General features: G+C 36.8%; 1 protein-coding gene across 14 annotated transcripts in view; it reads left to right on the top strand.

Annotated features, from left to right (window-relative positions):
• The window catches only part of Fam13b (family with sequence similarity 13 member B), an 83,191-nt gene that overhangs the window by 38,197 nt on the left and 26,385 nt on the right, over positions 1-18,609 (top strand). For 7 of the 14 annotated variants that reach the window (XM_015484348.2, XM_048811594.1, XM_048811601.1 and 4 more), the window contains 3 exons: positions 3,208-3,249; positions 3,895-4,050; positions 6,465-6,597. In XM_015484348.2, coding sequence (XP_015339834.1) covers positions 3,208-3,249; positions 3,895-4,050; positions 6,465-6,597 — 331 coding nt within the window. The remainder of the gene's footprint in view (positions 1-3,207; positions 3,250-3,894; positions 4,051-6,464; positions 6,598-18,609) is intronic. The other 7 variants (XM_048811607.1, XM_048811605.1, XM_048811604.1 and 4 more) reach the window with 3 other exon arrangements.

The following is an 18,609-nucleotide window of genomic DNA, read 5'->3' as shown; positions in this document are numbered from 1 at the left end:
AATGTAAATTGTTAAGAAAATTGTTTTCTTTTAGTGCCTTCTGTAATGTTACATAATTTTTTCTTTAGCCATTATTGCCAGAATTCCTATCTTCATCCCAGTGCTGGTGAAGTCAAAGATAAAACCAATCTACAGCTTCTACAATAGCCATCACTGAACTGCTTGCAGAACTTGCCTGGACACATTGTGAGCTCACCTGTATGCATTGTGAACTATCTGTTGGTGCAGCGACTTGTGGTAGTGTTGGGGTATTTTTGCTGATGATGTCACCGGTGGTACAATTTTTCAAAGGAGCCCTCAATTGGCTTAATGTCATGGCATTTTGCATCCTCCTCTACTAGTGATGGTCTAAAATTTGGGGGCCAACAGAGGTGAGGCAAAGAACCTCACCCCCCCACTGGTGCAAAGGCCTATCCACAAGTATAGCTGTATGCTGGACCGGTAGTCAGTGACGGGTATGATCCAATTGCAGTGGTACCAACCTAAGACAGGAGGCTGACGCCTAGAGGTCAGTTCATCCGATGACGGGTAAGGACCATATGTTGAATTGGACTGCCTAACAGACACGGTCCCTAAGCCACATGCTTGTTGTTTAAACAGAGAGGGGGAGATGTTGAGAGCCACAGCCAAAGGGGCCCCAGCAAACTTCCAGCTGCCAGCAAACTTCCAGCTGCCGGCTGATGATTGGCTCACAGCGGCCCCAGCAACATCTAGCTGATTGGCTCCTCGGCCCCAGCAACATCTAGCTGATTGGCTCCTCTGCGGTGATGCTCATTGGACTGTTTCCCTGCCCTTTCAGACCACGGAGCTGCTCATTGGGGGACTTTTTTTGGCTCCGCCCACGTGACCCAGCCAATCGGCCTCAAGAGCAGGAGGATTGTGGGAGGTGGAGAGAGGCTTGTGTGGGAGAGAGAGGCTTGTGGAAAGCCGGTGGTGGCAGTTGAGGCTCTGAGGATTTTTCCTGAGAGGCTGTTTTGTTTGGCGTGTGTGGTTCTAAAAATAAAGTTAGTTTCTTTTGACAAGTGGCTCCTGATTGTGCCCAGCCAGACTGCGGCAGTTGCCTAATTTTCTATTGGGTTGTCTGTTTCTTATTGATTTGGATTTTTTTTTTTTTTAGAGAGAGAATTTTTTAATATTTATTTTTTTCAGTTTTCGGTGGACACAACATCTTTATTTTATTTTTATGTGGTGCTGAGGATCGAACCAAGCACCCCGCGCATGCCAGGCGAGAGCGTTACCGCTTGAGCCACATCCCCAGCCCTGGTTTTTTAAATTATGTATGTCAGACATCTTTTTCCCACTCTCTGGTGTACCATTTCCTTCTCATAGTGTGATTTCTGGTGAATGACTCTCTTATAAACTTTTCTACATTGTCAGGTAATTTTTAAAGCTCAAATGAGTATCTCTCTAAATTTAATAGAGACTGCAGATGTTAATGAGGAAAATCAATGATTTAACTTGTATTAATCAAAATAGCAACTCATAACTAAAATTTAAAATATAAGCCTTAGATAATTGCGCAAAATATCAAAAAAATATCCTAGTTGGCATTAAAACTCTTTTATAAAAGCCTCATTTATCTTTTTAATTTTCTACAGAAGTCACTATTTAAACTTTTAGCTTGCTACTAGAAATAGACTGTTGGCTGTACTTTTTTTTATGCACATGTATATGGTTTTTCTCCCCAGCTTTTTCTGATTTCAGAAATGAAGTTCTAAAGGACTTCTTTAAAATACATTATTAAGCAAAGTATGATGTTATGTGTATCAAACGAAAGATGGCTTAACTATGTTGTCTGTTGAAGCACTTTTGCAGTTTGCTAATGATATACTTTTCCAAGGCAGACCTGGAGATTTTGGGGTGAATGATAAATGTGAATCTCAGTGCATCATGGGAATATTAGCTTGATGATTGACTGTTCTTTTATAATGGTTAATAGATTGTATTATTATTATTATTATTATTTAGAGGATCTTCGCAGAACCAATTTAAACTTGCATAAAACAATGACAAGGTAGCTATAGATGTGGTATATAGGTCAATAGGGTGTGTGGTGCAAGGATCAATCCTCGAAATGACTAAGTGGTGGCTCAGATGTCCGATGTGCTTAGATATACAGTGTCATTTAAATATACCTTACCTCACATGATTAAAAAAAAAAAAAAGCCACCTGTATTTATGAACTGCTAATGTAACTCCTATTTCCTTGAATCCAATACAACTGATTTTTCCTTCAGCCTTGGAATAGATCAATGTTTCTTTGAGTGAGTACCAGATGAAGTAGTTGCATATCCTATCCTCCTCCCACTAAATATTAAAGGTCTTTTGTGTGAAAAATAGTTTTTAAAAAATATTTTTTTAATTGTAGGTGGACACAATACCTTTATTTTGTTAATTTATGTGGTGCTGAGGATCGAACCTAGTGCCTCACATGTATGAGGCAAGCACTTTACCACTGAGCCACAACTTCAGCCCCTGAAAAATAGTTTCTTTAGAAAAATACTCTGCTAGAAATATTTATTCATGCTGTGCTGTTTTCTACTTTTGTTGTTTTTAATCACTGATTTAGTTTTTGAGGGCAAAACAGCATTTTTGTTAATAGCAGGTATTTTGGGGCCCCCAATCTGGTACTGTGTGCATTTGGGCCAGGTAATTAACATCTTTGAGCTTCAGTTTTATGGAAAGGGAGAAATAATTATAACTTCTAGCTATTGAGAGCTATTAAATGAGATAAACGCATGTCAAGCTCTGGCTCATATTAAATATGCAATAAATACTTTAAAAATTTTTGTCTTATTAGTGATATGTTATCTCAAATTTCTTTTTTTTTTTTTTTTTTTCTTTTTTCTTGTTTTTGGTGGTACTGGGGACTAAATCCAAGGCCTCACACTTACAGGTGCTAGGCAAGTGCTTTACTATTGAGTCACAAACCCAGCCCTCAGATTTATCTTTAATATTTAAAACATTTACCAACAAGATTCAGAAAATGCTTCCAACCTGATATGTAATTGAAAGCATGAAACTGTGTGTGCATGCTATTCTGGCAATATCAAGGTAATGCAAATGTGACAATTTTTAGCACGTTGTATAGTCATTTAGTAGTGAAAAAAATATAATATTTTTCATGTACATCTAATTAGAACAAATTAAAAAATAAAATTTATAGTATTGAAAATTTCTGTAGCTTATTTCTTTCTTTGATTTCAGTGCCCATATATCTCCCACCAGCATCTTACCAGCCTCTGCAGAGTAAGTAATACAGAAGACAAATTTTTAAGAATTTAAAATATTACTAAGCTGTAGAGATGAGAATCATGTAGTTTATTGTGCTCACTTTAGAAATTACACGTAGGCAGTAAACTAATTACAATTTTATATACTGTAATAGGAACAAATGAAGAAGAAATTCTTACACTGATATTCAAAATAAAAGATGAGCTTTCTTCAGATGATTTTTTGTTCCTTTTGAATAATTGAAAAATGTTGATAGAGCTTTCATTAAGTTTTCTTTAAAAAGTAGAATTTATGTAGAAAATATGAGTAATACCCTACATTTTTTATAGCTGGGTGTTGGTAAATTATTTTGCCTTATCAGCTTAGGTTTGGAAAGTCTATATAAAATGGTTTTCTATATAGTGAGGAATGAATTATTGGGTTATTGTTCCAATAATCTAGTAATAATTGTGACATTATGCTTGATTGTATTGCATCATCTTTTTCATTTTAAAATTTAAGTTATTATTGTTTTCTTTTGCGTATTTCTTTTTATACTTTTAGCCATTTAAATGCCATAATAATTTGTTTTATTTGTGATAGGTCTTAATATTTAAGTTTATATGGCCATATACCCAGTTAGGGTGCCTGCTTCTCACTAACATGCATTCTCTTTTTTAGTGTTTTAGAAAGAACAATTAGAGCAGCTGTGGAACAGCACCTTTTTGATCTGCAGAGCAGCATAGATCATGATCTTAAGAATTTACAGCAGCAAAGTCTGATATGTAATAATGAAGCAGGAAGTATTAATTGTATTGAGGAAAGACCTAATAACCAGTAAGGAACATTTTAATGTTTTTTATTGAGAGTTATAAAATTTTTTTTCTTACTACGCTTTTTTTTTTTTTTTTAAATATTTATTTTTTAGTTCTCGGCAGACACAACATCTTTTTTTATGTGGTGCTGAGGATTGAACCTGGGCTGCACACATGCCAGGCGAGCGCGCTACCGCTTGAGCCACATCCCCAGCCCCTTACTACGCTTTTATTTCTTAAATAATGGAGTTTTTGCTTGAGTATTTCTGAAAATCAGTATAATAGTGACTTTGTAAATACTTTTGTGTAAATTATGTATATACTTAGTTAACATTGAAAATCTTATAACTCTTCCATACTAAGTTCATCATAACCAGTGTTTCTTCCTTGAACACTGGGTGAAACAATAAAATTTTTAAAGCTAAGTATATGTTGTATGTAGAATAACTTAAATAAATTGGACTCCTACTCTGTGTAAGAGATGGTCATGCTGTGATCTATATAGATAGTTACAGGGACAGCAGATTAATATTAGTCTAGTGCATATGGTCATTTTGTAATGGTGGACAGAAACATCCTTTGCTGTTTAAATTGTTATCCTCTGCCACTAGCCTTTCCCCGCCCCACATGATAATAAGTGAATTTGTATAAAAGTACCATTATATATGATATCAAGTCCATTGTTTATCTGACATTTTACCTATTGTTAACCTTTTAATGAAGGACAGACTTAACCTACTTTTCTGTCACCTCATTCCTATACTTAGGATATATGTGTACTTCGCTCAGAGACCACAATGAAATGATTTCATATTTTTATGTATTGTTTGTATTTTGGAGACAGATGTGTGAGATATACCCAAATTTGGAGTATTGTAGGAAAGTAAAATTTGTTAATTGGGTGGAGTGACTTCTTTGTTTTTGTGGTACTAGAGATTGAACCATGGAGCTACATTCCAAACCCTTTTTCTTTTTTCTTAATTGGTTTTATTTTTTAAATACATGATAGCAGAATGCATCACAATTCTTATTACACATATAGAACAATTTTTTCATACCTCTGTTTGTATATAAAGTATGTTCACATCAATTCATGTCTTAATACATGTACTTTGGATAATGATGTCTATCACATTACACCATCCTTGCTAATCCCCTGCCAAACCCTTTTTCATTTAAAAAAATTTTTTTTAGTAGTAGATGGACACAACACTTTTATTTATTTATTTATATGGTATTGAGGATTGAGCCTAGTGCCTCACACATGCCAGGCAGGCACTATACCATTGAGCCACAACCTTAGCCCCCCCTTTTTTATTATTTTTTTAAAATATTTTTTTGGTTTTTTTTTTTTTAACTTGTAGTTGGACATAATACCTTTATTTTATTTTTATTTTTTATGTGGTGCTGAGGATTGAACCCAGAGCCCCCTGCCCATGCTAGACGAGTGATCTACTGCTGAGCCACAACCCCAACCCCCCCTTTTTCATTCTTAATTTTGAGATAGACTCTTGCTAAATTGCCCAGACTAGCCTCAAACTTGCAATCCTCCTACCTCAGCCTCCTGAGTAGCTGGACTGCAGGTGTGTGCCACCATACCAGGTAGGGTGACTTGATTTTAAAAGTGCTAACTAGAATAGCTATTGAATATGAAAACCATGGTTGGAATTTTAGGAATACTGTATTGTACAAGTGCATGTGTGCCATGGGACACACTGCAGTTCTGTGTGATGATAGCCCTGATTTGTGTGCTTTGAGGACATAATTAGAACTTATACACCTGGATCTATAAGGAGTACTTGGGCTGAATAGGAAAGGAAAGGTGGTATCTAAAAGCTGGAAATAGGAAATGTTTTAATGGATGTAATAGCAAATCCCTTGGAATTTGTTTTTAGCTTAGCTTGGGATCCTTGAAACTTGCCCTTTACTTAGACAATATTCATATTTTCACTACTGGGGAAATGACTCATGTTTCATCATTGGTGGCAGTATCATCTTTGTAAACCCAAACTGCAATATTTTGCATATTCTAAATTGTATAAGTTAGAAAATCTGCAGTAGAAGCTATTCCTGTTGTACTTGGATAAGGTGTTGAACACTATGGTCTCTAATAGTAAATATATATTAAATCAGGACAAATAGGTCAGTATCATGTAGGAGTGTGTATTGGAAGGGAAATTTTTTTTTCACTCTCTTTCACACACACACACACACACACACACATTTAGAAGGCATTTGACTGAAAATTTTCAAAGTCTCTGACAACATCCCAATAAGAGGGAAAAAATACATAAATTAGCAGATTTTATGATTTGAGTTAATAGGACAAAATATGGATTTTTATGCAAAGGACATTACTAATATTTATTTATTTTTTAAAGACAGTTATGCTTATCATTAACCTAATCTGATTTTTTTTTTAATCTTCATTAATAGGGTTGAGATTGCCGATGATATTATTAATGCCAGTAGTAGTAACAGAGACTGTTCAGAACCTGTGGCTGGCACTAATTTAGACAATGAAGTTATGCAGCAAGATTTTATATTTGAGGATGAAGAAAATAACCAGGTAAGAAATGTAAAAAAAAAAAAAAATGTTAGGCATGTTAGATGTATAGCTCTGCTTATATCACATATTCTTTTGATACCAGAAATTATAGTTCAATGTATTTGCTGACAAACTGATTTGTCATGATTTTAAATCTCCTAGAATATACATTCTTTCAGGAGAGTTTGGGAACCATCATTGAGTAAAGAAGTAGGTACAAAACCTGTATTTTAATGTATTTATTGAAAAGAAATAAAGTATGAGGTATTGTGGTTGAATTTTGTTATTTTTCAAAGTTTTTCTGTAGTTTTCAGTTTTCTTGAGGAACATGGTATACAGAAGAAAAATAATTTTCTCTTTGTAGTAGTTAGGGGAACCCCTATAACAAAAGAAAGATGAATGAGAAAAATGAGTATGTTTAATAACATGTATACCTTATATAAACATGGGAGATGGGGAAACAGTAAATCTCTAAGGGAAAGCTTAAATACCAGCATCCTTAAGATAAAGAAAGAAGGGTATGGGAAAGACCTAGTTACAATGAGATGAATAGGAAAAGCACCCTAAACAAAAGTAAGGTTCAATAAGCAGACTGATAAGAGTTTCTAGTCATTTATTCATCCTTCTCTTCCTGGAACAGAGGAGATAGCCTTACGAATGGATATTTACATTATATAGAAAATTTCTCTTAAAAAAGGGTACTGTATGGTGGGTGTTATAGCTGTATGGTAGTGTGCTGGTCTTGCATGTGTAAGGCCCTGGATTCAAACTTCAGCACTTTTGTGTTTGCAATTTCACAAACTAATCCGCTCAATATAATCGTTACACAAAAGAGGCATATTTTAGGATGGCACAGTCTGACCCCACTTCTGGGATCTTTACACAGAAATTAGAAAAAACCCATGAACATGTTTTTTTTTTTTTTTTTTTAAATTTAATTTATTTTTGTGTGTTTGTGTGTATGTGTGGTTGCTGGGGATTGAACCCAGGGTCTTTTGCATGCAAGGCAAGCATCATATTTTTAAAATAACTAAAATATTGTCACTGTCACATTTGTTGGTGGTAGCGTTGTTTTGTAAAATTATTAATTGCAATTAATTATTGCAAAAGTAATTATTGTACAAAAGCAGAGGGAGGGGAATGGAGGAAGCATGGGGTTAGAAATGATGGTGGAATGTGGTGGACATCTTTATCCAAAGTACATGTATGAAGACACGAATTGGTGTGAATATACTTTGTATACAGCCAGAGATATGAAAAATTGTGCTCTATATGTATGATATGAATTGTAATGCATTCTGCTGTCATATGTTAAAAAAATTAATTTAAAAAAATGTACAAAGGCAGGACTTTTAAGATGTATTTCCAGGTGTAGTTTTGGTATTTTTAACATAAGATACTAAATGAATAGATAAGGAAGTTTTCTTCACGTTTCCAATCTAATCCATACAAGAAAATAAGTATAATAAGGAATTTAGAATCAACACATTTGAATTTTTATTTTTAATTGAGACAGATTAATTTAGGACAATAAGGTGTACACATTCAAGGGAGAATGCAGACTTTTTTTTTTTTTTCTTCTGGGTAGTGGTAGAAATTGAACCCAAGGCTTCACACATGCAAGGCAAGTGCTCTATCACTGAGCTATATTCTAGCCCGATCTTTACAAATTAATAGCCTAATAACTTGTTACTTTGGCCAAGTTACCTGGCTTCTGAGCTACGTTGTGCTTTCCCATGAACAAGTGGGGGTAATACCTACATTAGAGAATTATTTTGAAGATAAAACGAAGTAAAAGTATCTGAGTGTGGTGATGCAAACCTGTAATCCCATTACACAGGAGGATTGTACGTTTGAGGCCAGCCTGGGTAACTTGGTAAGACCCTATCTTAAAAAGAATATCAAGGGTTGGGATATAGCTCGTTGGTAGAGTGTCCTGGGTTCAATTCCCAGTAAGAATGAGAAGGGAAAACGTGTATGTGTATGTGTGAGTGATGTGTGTGTCCTATTAGATTATTAACTAGAAAACTATCTGTGTGTGTGTGTGTGTGTGTGTGAGAGAGAGAGAGAGAGAGATGTGTGTGTCCTATTAGATTATTAACTAGAAAACTATCCCAGAGCTGGGTGCAGTGACGCATGCCTGTAATCCCAGCAGCTTGGGGGAGGCTAAGGCAGAGGATTGTGAGTTCAAAGCCAGCCTCAGCAAAAAGCAAGGCTCTANGGGTGAGGCAGGAAGTGTGTGATGGAGCAAAACTGGTCACCACAAGATATAGGGGAAGCAAAGAGGGAGAGAAAGAGGGCCGGGGTTCTAGCATATCACTTGCATCCCTCAGTGATCATTCTTCTATTACTATCTTCCCCCAAAGTTCTACCACCTTCCAAGAGTACCATAGTCTGGTGACCAAATCTTTAACACATGGGCCTTTGGGAGACATTCAGGATTCAAACTATGGCAAGTGCTTCCCTTAGAGAAGTGTGAATAAAGGGGATAATTGACATAAAGCTTCAACCACAGAGGCAGGCCTGTGAAAGGGAGTGTTTATGGTGGTTATCAAATTATAATAACCCTAATTTATAATTAATTTTTAGGAGGTTATACTTGCCAAATCATCCAGTCACTCAAACGACCCCCACTTTGAGCAGAACATGTCCTGGCACATTGTAGAAAAAGCAAAATTAAATATACTTCCCAGCTTTGAAGGGCAGTGTAAGAAATCTGCAAGGATAATCTAATGAGGTACCAATCATTCCGTCATTCAATCAGGATAAATTAGAAGGCAAACACTCACCAATAAGGAAGTGATGAATTCCACAGGCTTGATGTTAGTCCTATGCAAAGTTCTAGAATGGATAATTTTTTTGTTGTTATTATTATTATTATTTTGAGTTTTATCTTTTTTTTCCCTCTATATGCTATCCTGGGTGATCTCTAACTCCTGGGATCAAGTGATCCTTCCTCAGCCTCCCAAGTTGCTGGGATGATTGGCCTGTGGTGCCACACCTGGTTAGAACAGATAATTAAGTGATAACTTGTCAGCAGATAGAAATGGAATCACAAAACATCCAGGACAGGCTCGGTTCATTAGATCAACCCACTTCAGGACTCTTATTGACTCTATTTATTCAAAGGCCAGACACGGGTCAAGGGGTGGGGGCTTACATTAGTGTTCCTTCCAGTCTGGCAGGGACATTACATATTAACCCAGGAGTAACATGAAGAGTTTTGAGTGTTATGAGAGAAGAAGTATGCCAACTACAGGAGCATGAAGCACAGAAACATCATCTGTAATTTTATAACTGTGAGTGTATTATATGGTCTGTCTGGTCCCCTGTGCTGGAGACATATTGCTATGCCAGTAAAACTAAATCCGGCCTAATTACTTACCTACTGCACAGTGTTTCGTTTTATAGGTCCGTGGTAATTTATTTAGCCAACCTTTTACTTGACAGACATTTGCATTATTTCTTTTGAAGTTTTTTCTTTTCTTTTTCTTTTTTGTGTTACTGGAGATTAAACCTAGGGATGCTCTACCACTGAGCTACATCCCCAGACCTTTATTTATTTATTTATTTTTTGTTTTGAGACAGTCTTGCTAAGTTGCTGAGGCTGGCCTCCAACTTTTTATCCTCCTATCAGTCTCCTGAGTCCGTGGGTGTGTGCCACCACTCCTAGTTTGTTTGTTTCTTTTTTTCTCTCTAACAAAAGCAAAGTAATATATTTTCTATTTGCAACTATTATTCTGAAATTTATAAAACAAAGGAACAAAATCTTTAAGGCACAAAATTCATTAGTGCATTTATTTTCTTATTTAAATAACTCATTTGTTTTATGTCCTCTGGCTTAACCTGTGAGGAACAGCTCTTTTTTGTCAGTACAATTTAGAAAGTCCTTGGGAAGAACTCTGGTTGGCCAAGCTGGGTCATGTGGTTGGAGATGGGGGAGGGATGAGTTATTGCAAGGAGGACTGGGAAATGGTAGCAGTGACTCTGTCACGGGTTCTGTTAGTTTGTGTGTAGTATACCTATGCTGTCATGTGACCTCCCCGCACAAATAATCAATCTGCAGTATGTGTTTGTTACCCAGAACGCCTTTCAACAGGAATAAAACAATCCATGTTGCTGTGAAAAATAAAAAAGAGCACTTTTTATTATTTGCTGCTTGGGGTTGCAATAAACATAGCAATACCTATGATGCTATTTTATGAGGGAGGATACCAGGAAATAGTTGTTGGTGACTGAAGGGTCTTCTGATTTAGACAGATTTGGCAGGATAACTTGTTCTAAACAAATGTCAATCAAGATGGGATTATTCATTGGTTTCAGTCTGTCTAGTGTCTGTATCTATATCACCTTGGCCAAATATTTTCAATACACTGGGGTGGTACATACTATAACAGAAGGAATACTAATCTAAAAATGTGCTGTTGAACTTTTTAGGAAACTTGTCCCAGGTTCCCAACTAGAGAAGTAGAGCACCTGGCACTGAGGAGGTTTGTCTTGGGTATGCGAACTTAACTCTCATCACTTCATTCATTCAAGTTACTTCCTGGGTGCTCATGATATTCCAGGCACTTGGGGTCTAGACAAAAATACTTGCTTCAATGGAGTTAGCAGTCTAGTATGGTGGTCACAAAGAATAAATAATAAATATAACACAGGAATAAATTATTAGCATGCTAGAATATGTTAGAACATTCTGTAATATGTGCTACAGAAAAATAGAGGATGATCAGGGAAGAAATGTGGGGAGGTTGGAATTTTAATTTGAATATACTTGAATAAGGAGTTGAGGGAGGTGGGGAAATTATCCATGTGGGTTTCTAGGGGAAGAATGAATCAGACAAAAGATAACAGACTGTGGAAAGATCCTGAGGTAGAAGTAGGACTGGCATGTAAAATACAATAGCACAGAGAGCTTTTTAGCTGGGTCAAGGAAAGGCAGAAGAGGGTAAAGAGTAACATGAGGCTGGATCACTATTCTAATGAGTGAAACAGGGTGCCACTGGAGGGTTTTAATTAAAAAGGGTGTGATATGATCTGACTTATATTTTAAAATGACAGCTCTGTTCCTTGTGAACAGATTGTTGGAGGCAAGAAAGCCCAGTTATAGTAGATGGGCTGCAGTAGTCTTGAGGGCGATTATAGTGACTCAGATTGGGTTGGTAGCAATAGAAGTATGAGATATTTCAGGCATGCTTTAGAGTTTGAATTGGACAAGATTTCCTGGTGAATTGGAAGTAGTGTGAATCATAAATAACATTATAATTTTTGGTCTGAGCATTTGACCACTGGGGTTGGGTATGTTCAGATGATGAAAATATGATATGGTCAAATTAAAAATTTTGTGATTATATATATACATTTTATTGGAAGAATAAAAATCTCTTGCCAGGTGCGATAGCACACCCACGGTGGTACGCTCCTGTAATCCCAGTGACTTGGGAGGCTGAGTCAGGAGAATCACAAGTTCAAAGCCAGCCTCAGCAACTGTGAGGCACTAAGCAACTCAGACCCTTTCTCTAAATAAAATACAAAATAAGACTGGGAATGTGGCTCAGTGGTTGAGTACCCCTGAGTTCAATCCCCAGTACCAAAAAAAAAAAAAAAGTCTTTTCTGGAGGATGCAGAAATACTAGGTAAATACTAGGAAACTGTATAACCCAAGATCATTTTGAAGAGTTTGTGGAGGGATGTCTAAGGGGTGAGTTCCATGAAACTGTAGCACTAAAGAAGTGAGGTTTTCATATCTGGATTCTAAGAAGGATTTGCCTTTCAGCCTGCTTGATGGTGTGCCAGGAGATTCTTATGTCCAGAGCAGTTTTGCTCGGGGTGGGGGACAGAAAGCAGGGGGTTGAGCAGCTGAGTCAGGGAGTGAGGCAGTTTCTGCTGACACATGTGGGCTCTGGCTTCTCTGGTTTCCCCATTTTATCACCTGTAATTCCCTGTTTGTCAGCTTTTCATCATGTTGACAAAAATACCTAACAAGAACAAGAACAACGTAGAGGAGGAACAGTTTATTCTGGGCTCATGGTTTCAGAAGATTAGTCTGACTCCAGAGGTTGGCAGACTCCATTGCTTCAGGCTAGCTTGCATCTTTGGCTTTCAGGCCCTTAAGGACTAATAGGATTTCTGCCTGAGGGTGAGTCTGCTTTACCTGCCAGTCTTATATCCACTGCTTGGTTGTGGGAAAGGCCTGTTCTGCTGCTAGGAGTTGGAGAAGCAAAGGTGAACTGCCCTAAACAGCATTAGCTACTCTCCCTTTTGTAACTGAAATGCTGCAGTGGCCTCAAAGAAACGTCCCACACTCAAGGGGCTCCAATGGGTAATCAAGTAATCCGAGGAGCAGCCCTTAGGCCCACTGTGAGTCAGGATTCTGTATGTGTGTGTGTGTGTGTGTGTGTGTGTGTGTTTGGGGGAGTTGAGCTACACTGAGGGAAGCCTTAGGCTGGCCAGGATACATGCTCTTTTGGGGGGATATAAATGTTCTGTGGCTGGCGCTCAGATGAAGGTGCAGCTCTAAAGTGGCCTGGATAATTTCTGTGCAAGTCTTGCTGGGGAATTGTCTGCTGGGATTTCTCCTAAAAGGAGTTTCACGTACCTTAGCCACACTTCCAACTTCCTCATTTTGCAGATTGGGAGATTGAGACCTGGAGAAGGATCCTAAAATCATCCCAGTGATTTAACAACAAAAGAGCAGTAACATCCTGGTCAGGGTCAGAGCCCTCATTTATCAATAGTGTGAAACCCCAAATTAAATTAGTGGGATAAGTCAATATGTTAGTCCCTGCTGTCCTACCAATTAATTACGAGACCTTGGACCAGTCAGCCTTATTACCTCTTAATTTTCTCATCTATATTTAATTTACTACATTCTAAACATTGGACATAATTAAATCACCCATTCATTAAAACAACCCAATGAGCACTGGGAGTGTGGCTTAGTGGTAGAGCATAGCATGTGCGAGGCCCTGAGTTTGATCCCAAGTACTGCGAAAACACCAAAACAAAATCAAATGACATTGACTCAGTGAGGTACTATTGTCATCCTCATTTATTTCAAAATGAGAAAACTGAGGCACAGAGAGTTAAGTCAAGTGACTAACAAGTGGCAGAGCCATGCTGTAAGCCCAGGCAATTTAGCTTCAGAATTCTTGCCCTTAATCATTGTGTTGGGTGTGTTTTGTTCCCTTTGCTGTCAACTTATTTCAGCAAACATTCCATGAGAGTATCCTTAAAATTTGCTCATGTACTATAGCACAAAAGATTCGGTTTGCTGTGGTAGAGCACTTGACTAGCGTGTGTGAGCACCTGGCTTTGGTTCCCAACATCAAGGTTAAAAAAAGAAGAGAAAAGGAAAATATTCTTAGGTAAAATATATAAATAAAAAGAGGGAAATAGGTGCTTCCACCTGCACCACCCTTAATTTAGAAACCCTACGAGGGGTGATGGGGGATTAGAAAAGATAGACACACAGAGAGAGAAAGCTGAGACCAGGTGGTTCATTACACCCTGAGGGAGATGTAATGACCCAGAGCTAGCTCAGCATGTTTATTTTATAGGTTTTTAACATCAAAAGGGTTTTCTGTGAGAAAGCTGCTTCAAAGCAAGCAGGACCAAGGTTGAAGACTAGTGGCCCAATTAAAATCATCAACTTATGCTCATGATTCTTTACCACTGGCAGCTGGTATCTGAACTCAGGGTCAAGACTGATAGTCTTGTGGCAAACATGAACCTCTTTTGAACAGGGCGTCACCATGGCAGCTGGGCAGTCTCACTCCTGTCTTTGCACCAAGAGTTCCCAGCAGAGGAACACTTTTGTGGCCAGACAATCAGATACCATAATTCAAATCATGGCTCCCGACAGATAGGGAGATGTAGATTAAAAGAGATATAAGAGGGCTGGTGCTGTGGCTCAGTGGCAGAGCACTTGCCTAGCATGTATGAGGCACTGGGTTCGATCCTTAGCACTGCATACAAAAATAAATAAAATAAAGACATGCTATCTACAACTACAAAAAAAAAAAAAAAAAAGGGAGAGATAAGAGAGGTAATTACCAATTATAATCCTTGTATTTTATTTGGGTTCATTTTCAAATAAACAAATTCTAGTTAAAAATTAAGACAACAGGGGAAACAAACCCTGACTGGGTATTTGATGATATTAAGGGATTACTGTGAAATATTTTTAGGTGTGATAGTGATATATGGCTTTGCCAATAGGGTTAATAGCACCAATTTTTTAAGAAAGCTTTATGTATGGATAACTGGTTTTTGTTTTATAGAATTCTAAAATATTTACTTCTTGAAAAGATATTGTTTAGGGGCTGGGGTTGTGGCTCAGCGGTAAAATGCTCGCCTAGCATGGGCGAGGCCCTGGGTTTGATCCTCAGCACCACATAAAAATAAATTAATTCATTAAAAGATATTGTATCCAACTACAACTAAAAAAAATATTAAAAAAGGATATTGTTTAGATAGGAAAATTAAGTTTATTTGTATATATTTGTAATTTTGTTATGTATTTCCAAATTGCCCTCCATTGAACCAAGTTTATACTGTCAGTCACTATCAATGTGTACTAGTATCTATTTCACTATGCCCTTGGCAGATTTTTTTTTATTACAGTCTGGTTACTGAAAATTGTAAATTGTGATTTTTGTTTCCATTGACATTTTTGTATGTTTTTTTGGGCAGTGTTGCTGATCAAACTCTGGGCCTTGTGCCTGCCAAGCAAGTGGCTCTCCCATTGAGCTAAATCCCTGGCCCTCCATTGATATTTTTGTAAAAATGTTCAATGCCTATTTTTTTGAGGGAGTGGGTGGGTAATGGGGATTGAACTCAAGGGCACTAGACCACTGAGCCACATCCCCAGCTCTATTTTGTATTTTATTTAGAGACAGGGTCTCACTGAGTTGCTAAGTGCCTCACTTTTCCTGAGGCTGGCTTTGAACCCTTGATCCTCCTGTCTCAGCTTCCCAAGCTGCTGGGATTTACAGGTGTACGCCACTGCACACAGCTTCAGCGTCTTTTTTTTTTTTTTACTTTTAGTTGCCTGTATACTTTTGACATTCTTCTGTTGGATGGTTGGATTTTCCCTTTTTGATTTACAGGCACTTTTATTTATTAAGGAAATATTCCCTTTTTTGTGGTAATCTAAACATTTTAAATTTGTTGTCTTTTGAGTGCTGAAGTTCATTTTTGGCAGTGTCAATTTTATCTGGTTTTTTTTTTTTGTTTGTTTGTTTGTTTTTTTCCCCTTTAGGTTTTATGTCATAGTTGAAAAGTTCTTTTTTTAAAAAAATACTTCTCTGGCTTTATTTTTTGCATTGAAATATTTAACTCCTTTGAAATTTATTATGGTGTAAGATATAGAGTGAATTCTACTTTTTTCTAGATGTTTACTTAGTTAACACATAAATTTTTTGAATTACCTATCTTTTCCCCATCGATTTGAATGCCACCCATAGTATAATCTAAATGCCTACATAAATTTGAATGAGTTTCTCATTCATTTTCCAGCACAAATGAGAACTATACATCCTTGCCACACTGGATGTTGTTATAAGTGTTTTGGATTTTGGCTATTCTGATAGGTGTATAGTGGTACATTATTGTTTGAATTTTGAATTCCCTAATGATGTGTTTCATGTGTTTATTTACCATGTGTATATTTTCTTTGGTGTGTTTTGCTCATTTTTAAATTAGGCTGTTTTCTTATTGTTGAGTTTGAGTTCCTTATATATTTTGGGTAACATGTTAGATATGTCTTTTATTTTATTTTAGTTTTAAATATTTATTTTTTAGTTGTAGTTGAACAAAATATCCTTATTTTTATGTGGTGCTGAGGATCCAACCCAGGGCCTCGCACATGCTAGGCGAGGGCTTTACCGCTGAGCCATAATGCCAGCCCATAATAAGTTATAAGTTAGGTACGCTGGTATAGCCACTCAGGAGGCTGAGGCAGGAAGAAGAGAAATTCCAAGTTTGCCCACGCAACTTAGACCTGTTTCAAAAGAAACATTTTTTAAAAGGGCTGGGATTTAGCTTAGAAGTACAGCACCCCTGGGTTCAAGTCCCACTTCCCCTCCCCTCAAAAGATACGTGTTTTACAAATCAGTATTTTTTTCAGATTTTCTTGTGAAATTTGTCTCTATAGATTTTTAGTAGATGCAGCAAGTTGTACAGTCATTTGGGCTGTTTTAGGGATTTGCAACTGTGTGAAGATCAGTAGTTTGATCAGAGGGCACTTTAGAATATCTGGATTTATCAGTAAACGTCCATAAAACTCATCTATTTCAGAGTACATTCATTTGTGGTACTCCCTAAAGATTGAAATTATTCATGTATTGCAAATAGAAACTGCTAAAATGGAGTTACCTCATTTCTGAAGTGGAGGCCATAAGTTTTTTGGGGAAACTAGCAGGCAGCCAAGAGGAAGAAATGGCTGTCATTTGACTTTACTATAATGGGACCGCATCAGTTTTGATTATATTAACTCAGTAAAAGAAAGTGGACTAGGGCTGAAGCTGTGGCTCAGCCGTAGTATACTTGCCTGGCATGTGTGAGGCACTGGGTTCGAATCTCAGCACCACGTGTAAATAAATAAAGATCTATCAACAACTTAAAAAGGAAGAAAGAAAGTGGACTAGATTGAACTATCTTAGTATGCAGTTTATTATATATTAAAACATATTAAATGCACAGAGTGGATTGAGAAATTTTTAACCTATTTAAAAAGAAGTAACTAGCATGCTTGAGCAGAGCTAGGTAAGTGGAGATGGGAGAAAGCAAAACTAAGCAATGTGGAAGCACCAGTTATTGATGGCTAAGGAATAGGTAGAGAACAGTTTCTGGAAATGCTAACCAGGCCTTAATTAGTTCCTGGCAGTAAACACTGACAGCCCCTAAGATGTTGGTATTATGTCTGTGGGGCAACTGCTCCTACTATTATCACTGCTTACCACAAAAGCTCTCTAGCTTACTTTGAGACCAGAGTAGCTTCCTTCCATTTGAGGACTCTGATGTGTGTGGAAAGGCACAATGGGGAGGGAGATATGAGTTATTTTGCCAGCTAATATTTTAGCAAATGACCAAGCTCTTCTCTACCCACATATGAATGAATATTTAATCTTTAATGAATTCTGAGGAAATAAATGTGATGAAACATACATTTTTACTAATATTTAAAGAAAGTATATATTTCGTTGTCTATAATTGAACTCTGACTATATTATGATCTGACTTTAATTTCTTTACCCTGAGGCATAATGTACAGTGCAGTTTGGCACCTGGTTTTTCATTTCATTCTACTTCCTTCACTGCTGGGCATTCAGCTTTTACTTCTGTCACTTTATCTTTTTTTTTTTTTGGTCATTATTACTTTATCTTTTACATTGCCTCCAATTGCCTTTTTGTTTACTGATTTTCACTATTTGAAAAGCACATTTAAGAATTATGTTGCCTAAAGCTAACTGCAGCATATGTGGATATTAATTAATATTAGTCTAAAGCTGACTACAGCATATGTATATATTAATATTGATCTTTGTATTTTGTTTCAATTATTTCATGATAAAAAATTACAGGATTGGCAATGGAATAGTATGACTTTTTAATATAATTTATTGATTTTAGTATAAGCTGTTTCTTTTGCTTCTCATAATAACTCTAAGGTAGACATTAATTATTATTCTCATATTTGTGATGAGGAAGTTAGAACTGGAATTTGAGTTTGGTTCTTTGAGTAAGATATCAAGGCTCTGGGGCTAGGGTTGTAGCTCAGTGGCAGAGCTCTTTCCTAGCATGCGTGAGGCACTGGGTTCGATCCTCAGCACCACATAAAAATAAACAAATAAAATAAAGGCATTCTGTCCATCTACAACTACCAAAAAAAAAAAAAAAAAAGGTAAAACATTTAAAAAAAAATTAGATACTAAGGCTCATTTTAAGCAAATTTATTCAGGTAATATTTTAAATATTGGGTATTCTTTTTTTAATGTGCCTAGAAACCTTCAGAATGTAAGGTCTGTGTTC

Source organism: Marmota marmota, unplaced genomic scaffold (assembly GCF_001458135.2).
Source record: "Marmota marmota marmota unplaced genomic scaffold, marMar, whole genome shotgun sequence".
NCBI lineage: Eukaryota > Metazoa > Chordata > Mammalia > Rodentia > Sciuridae > Marmota > Marmota marmota.
This window is presented reverse-complemented; position numbering and strand designations above follow the sequence as displayed.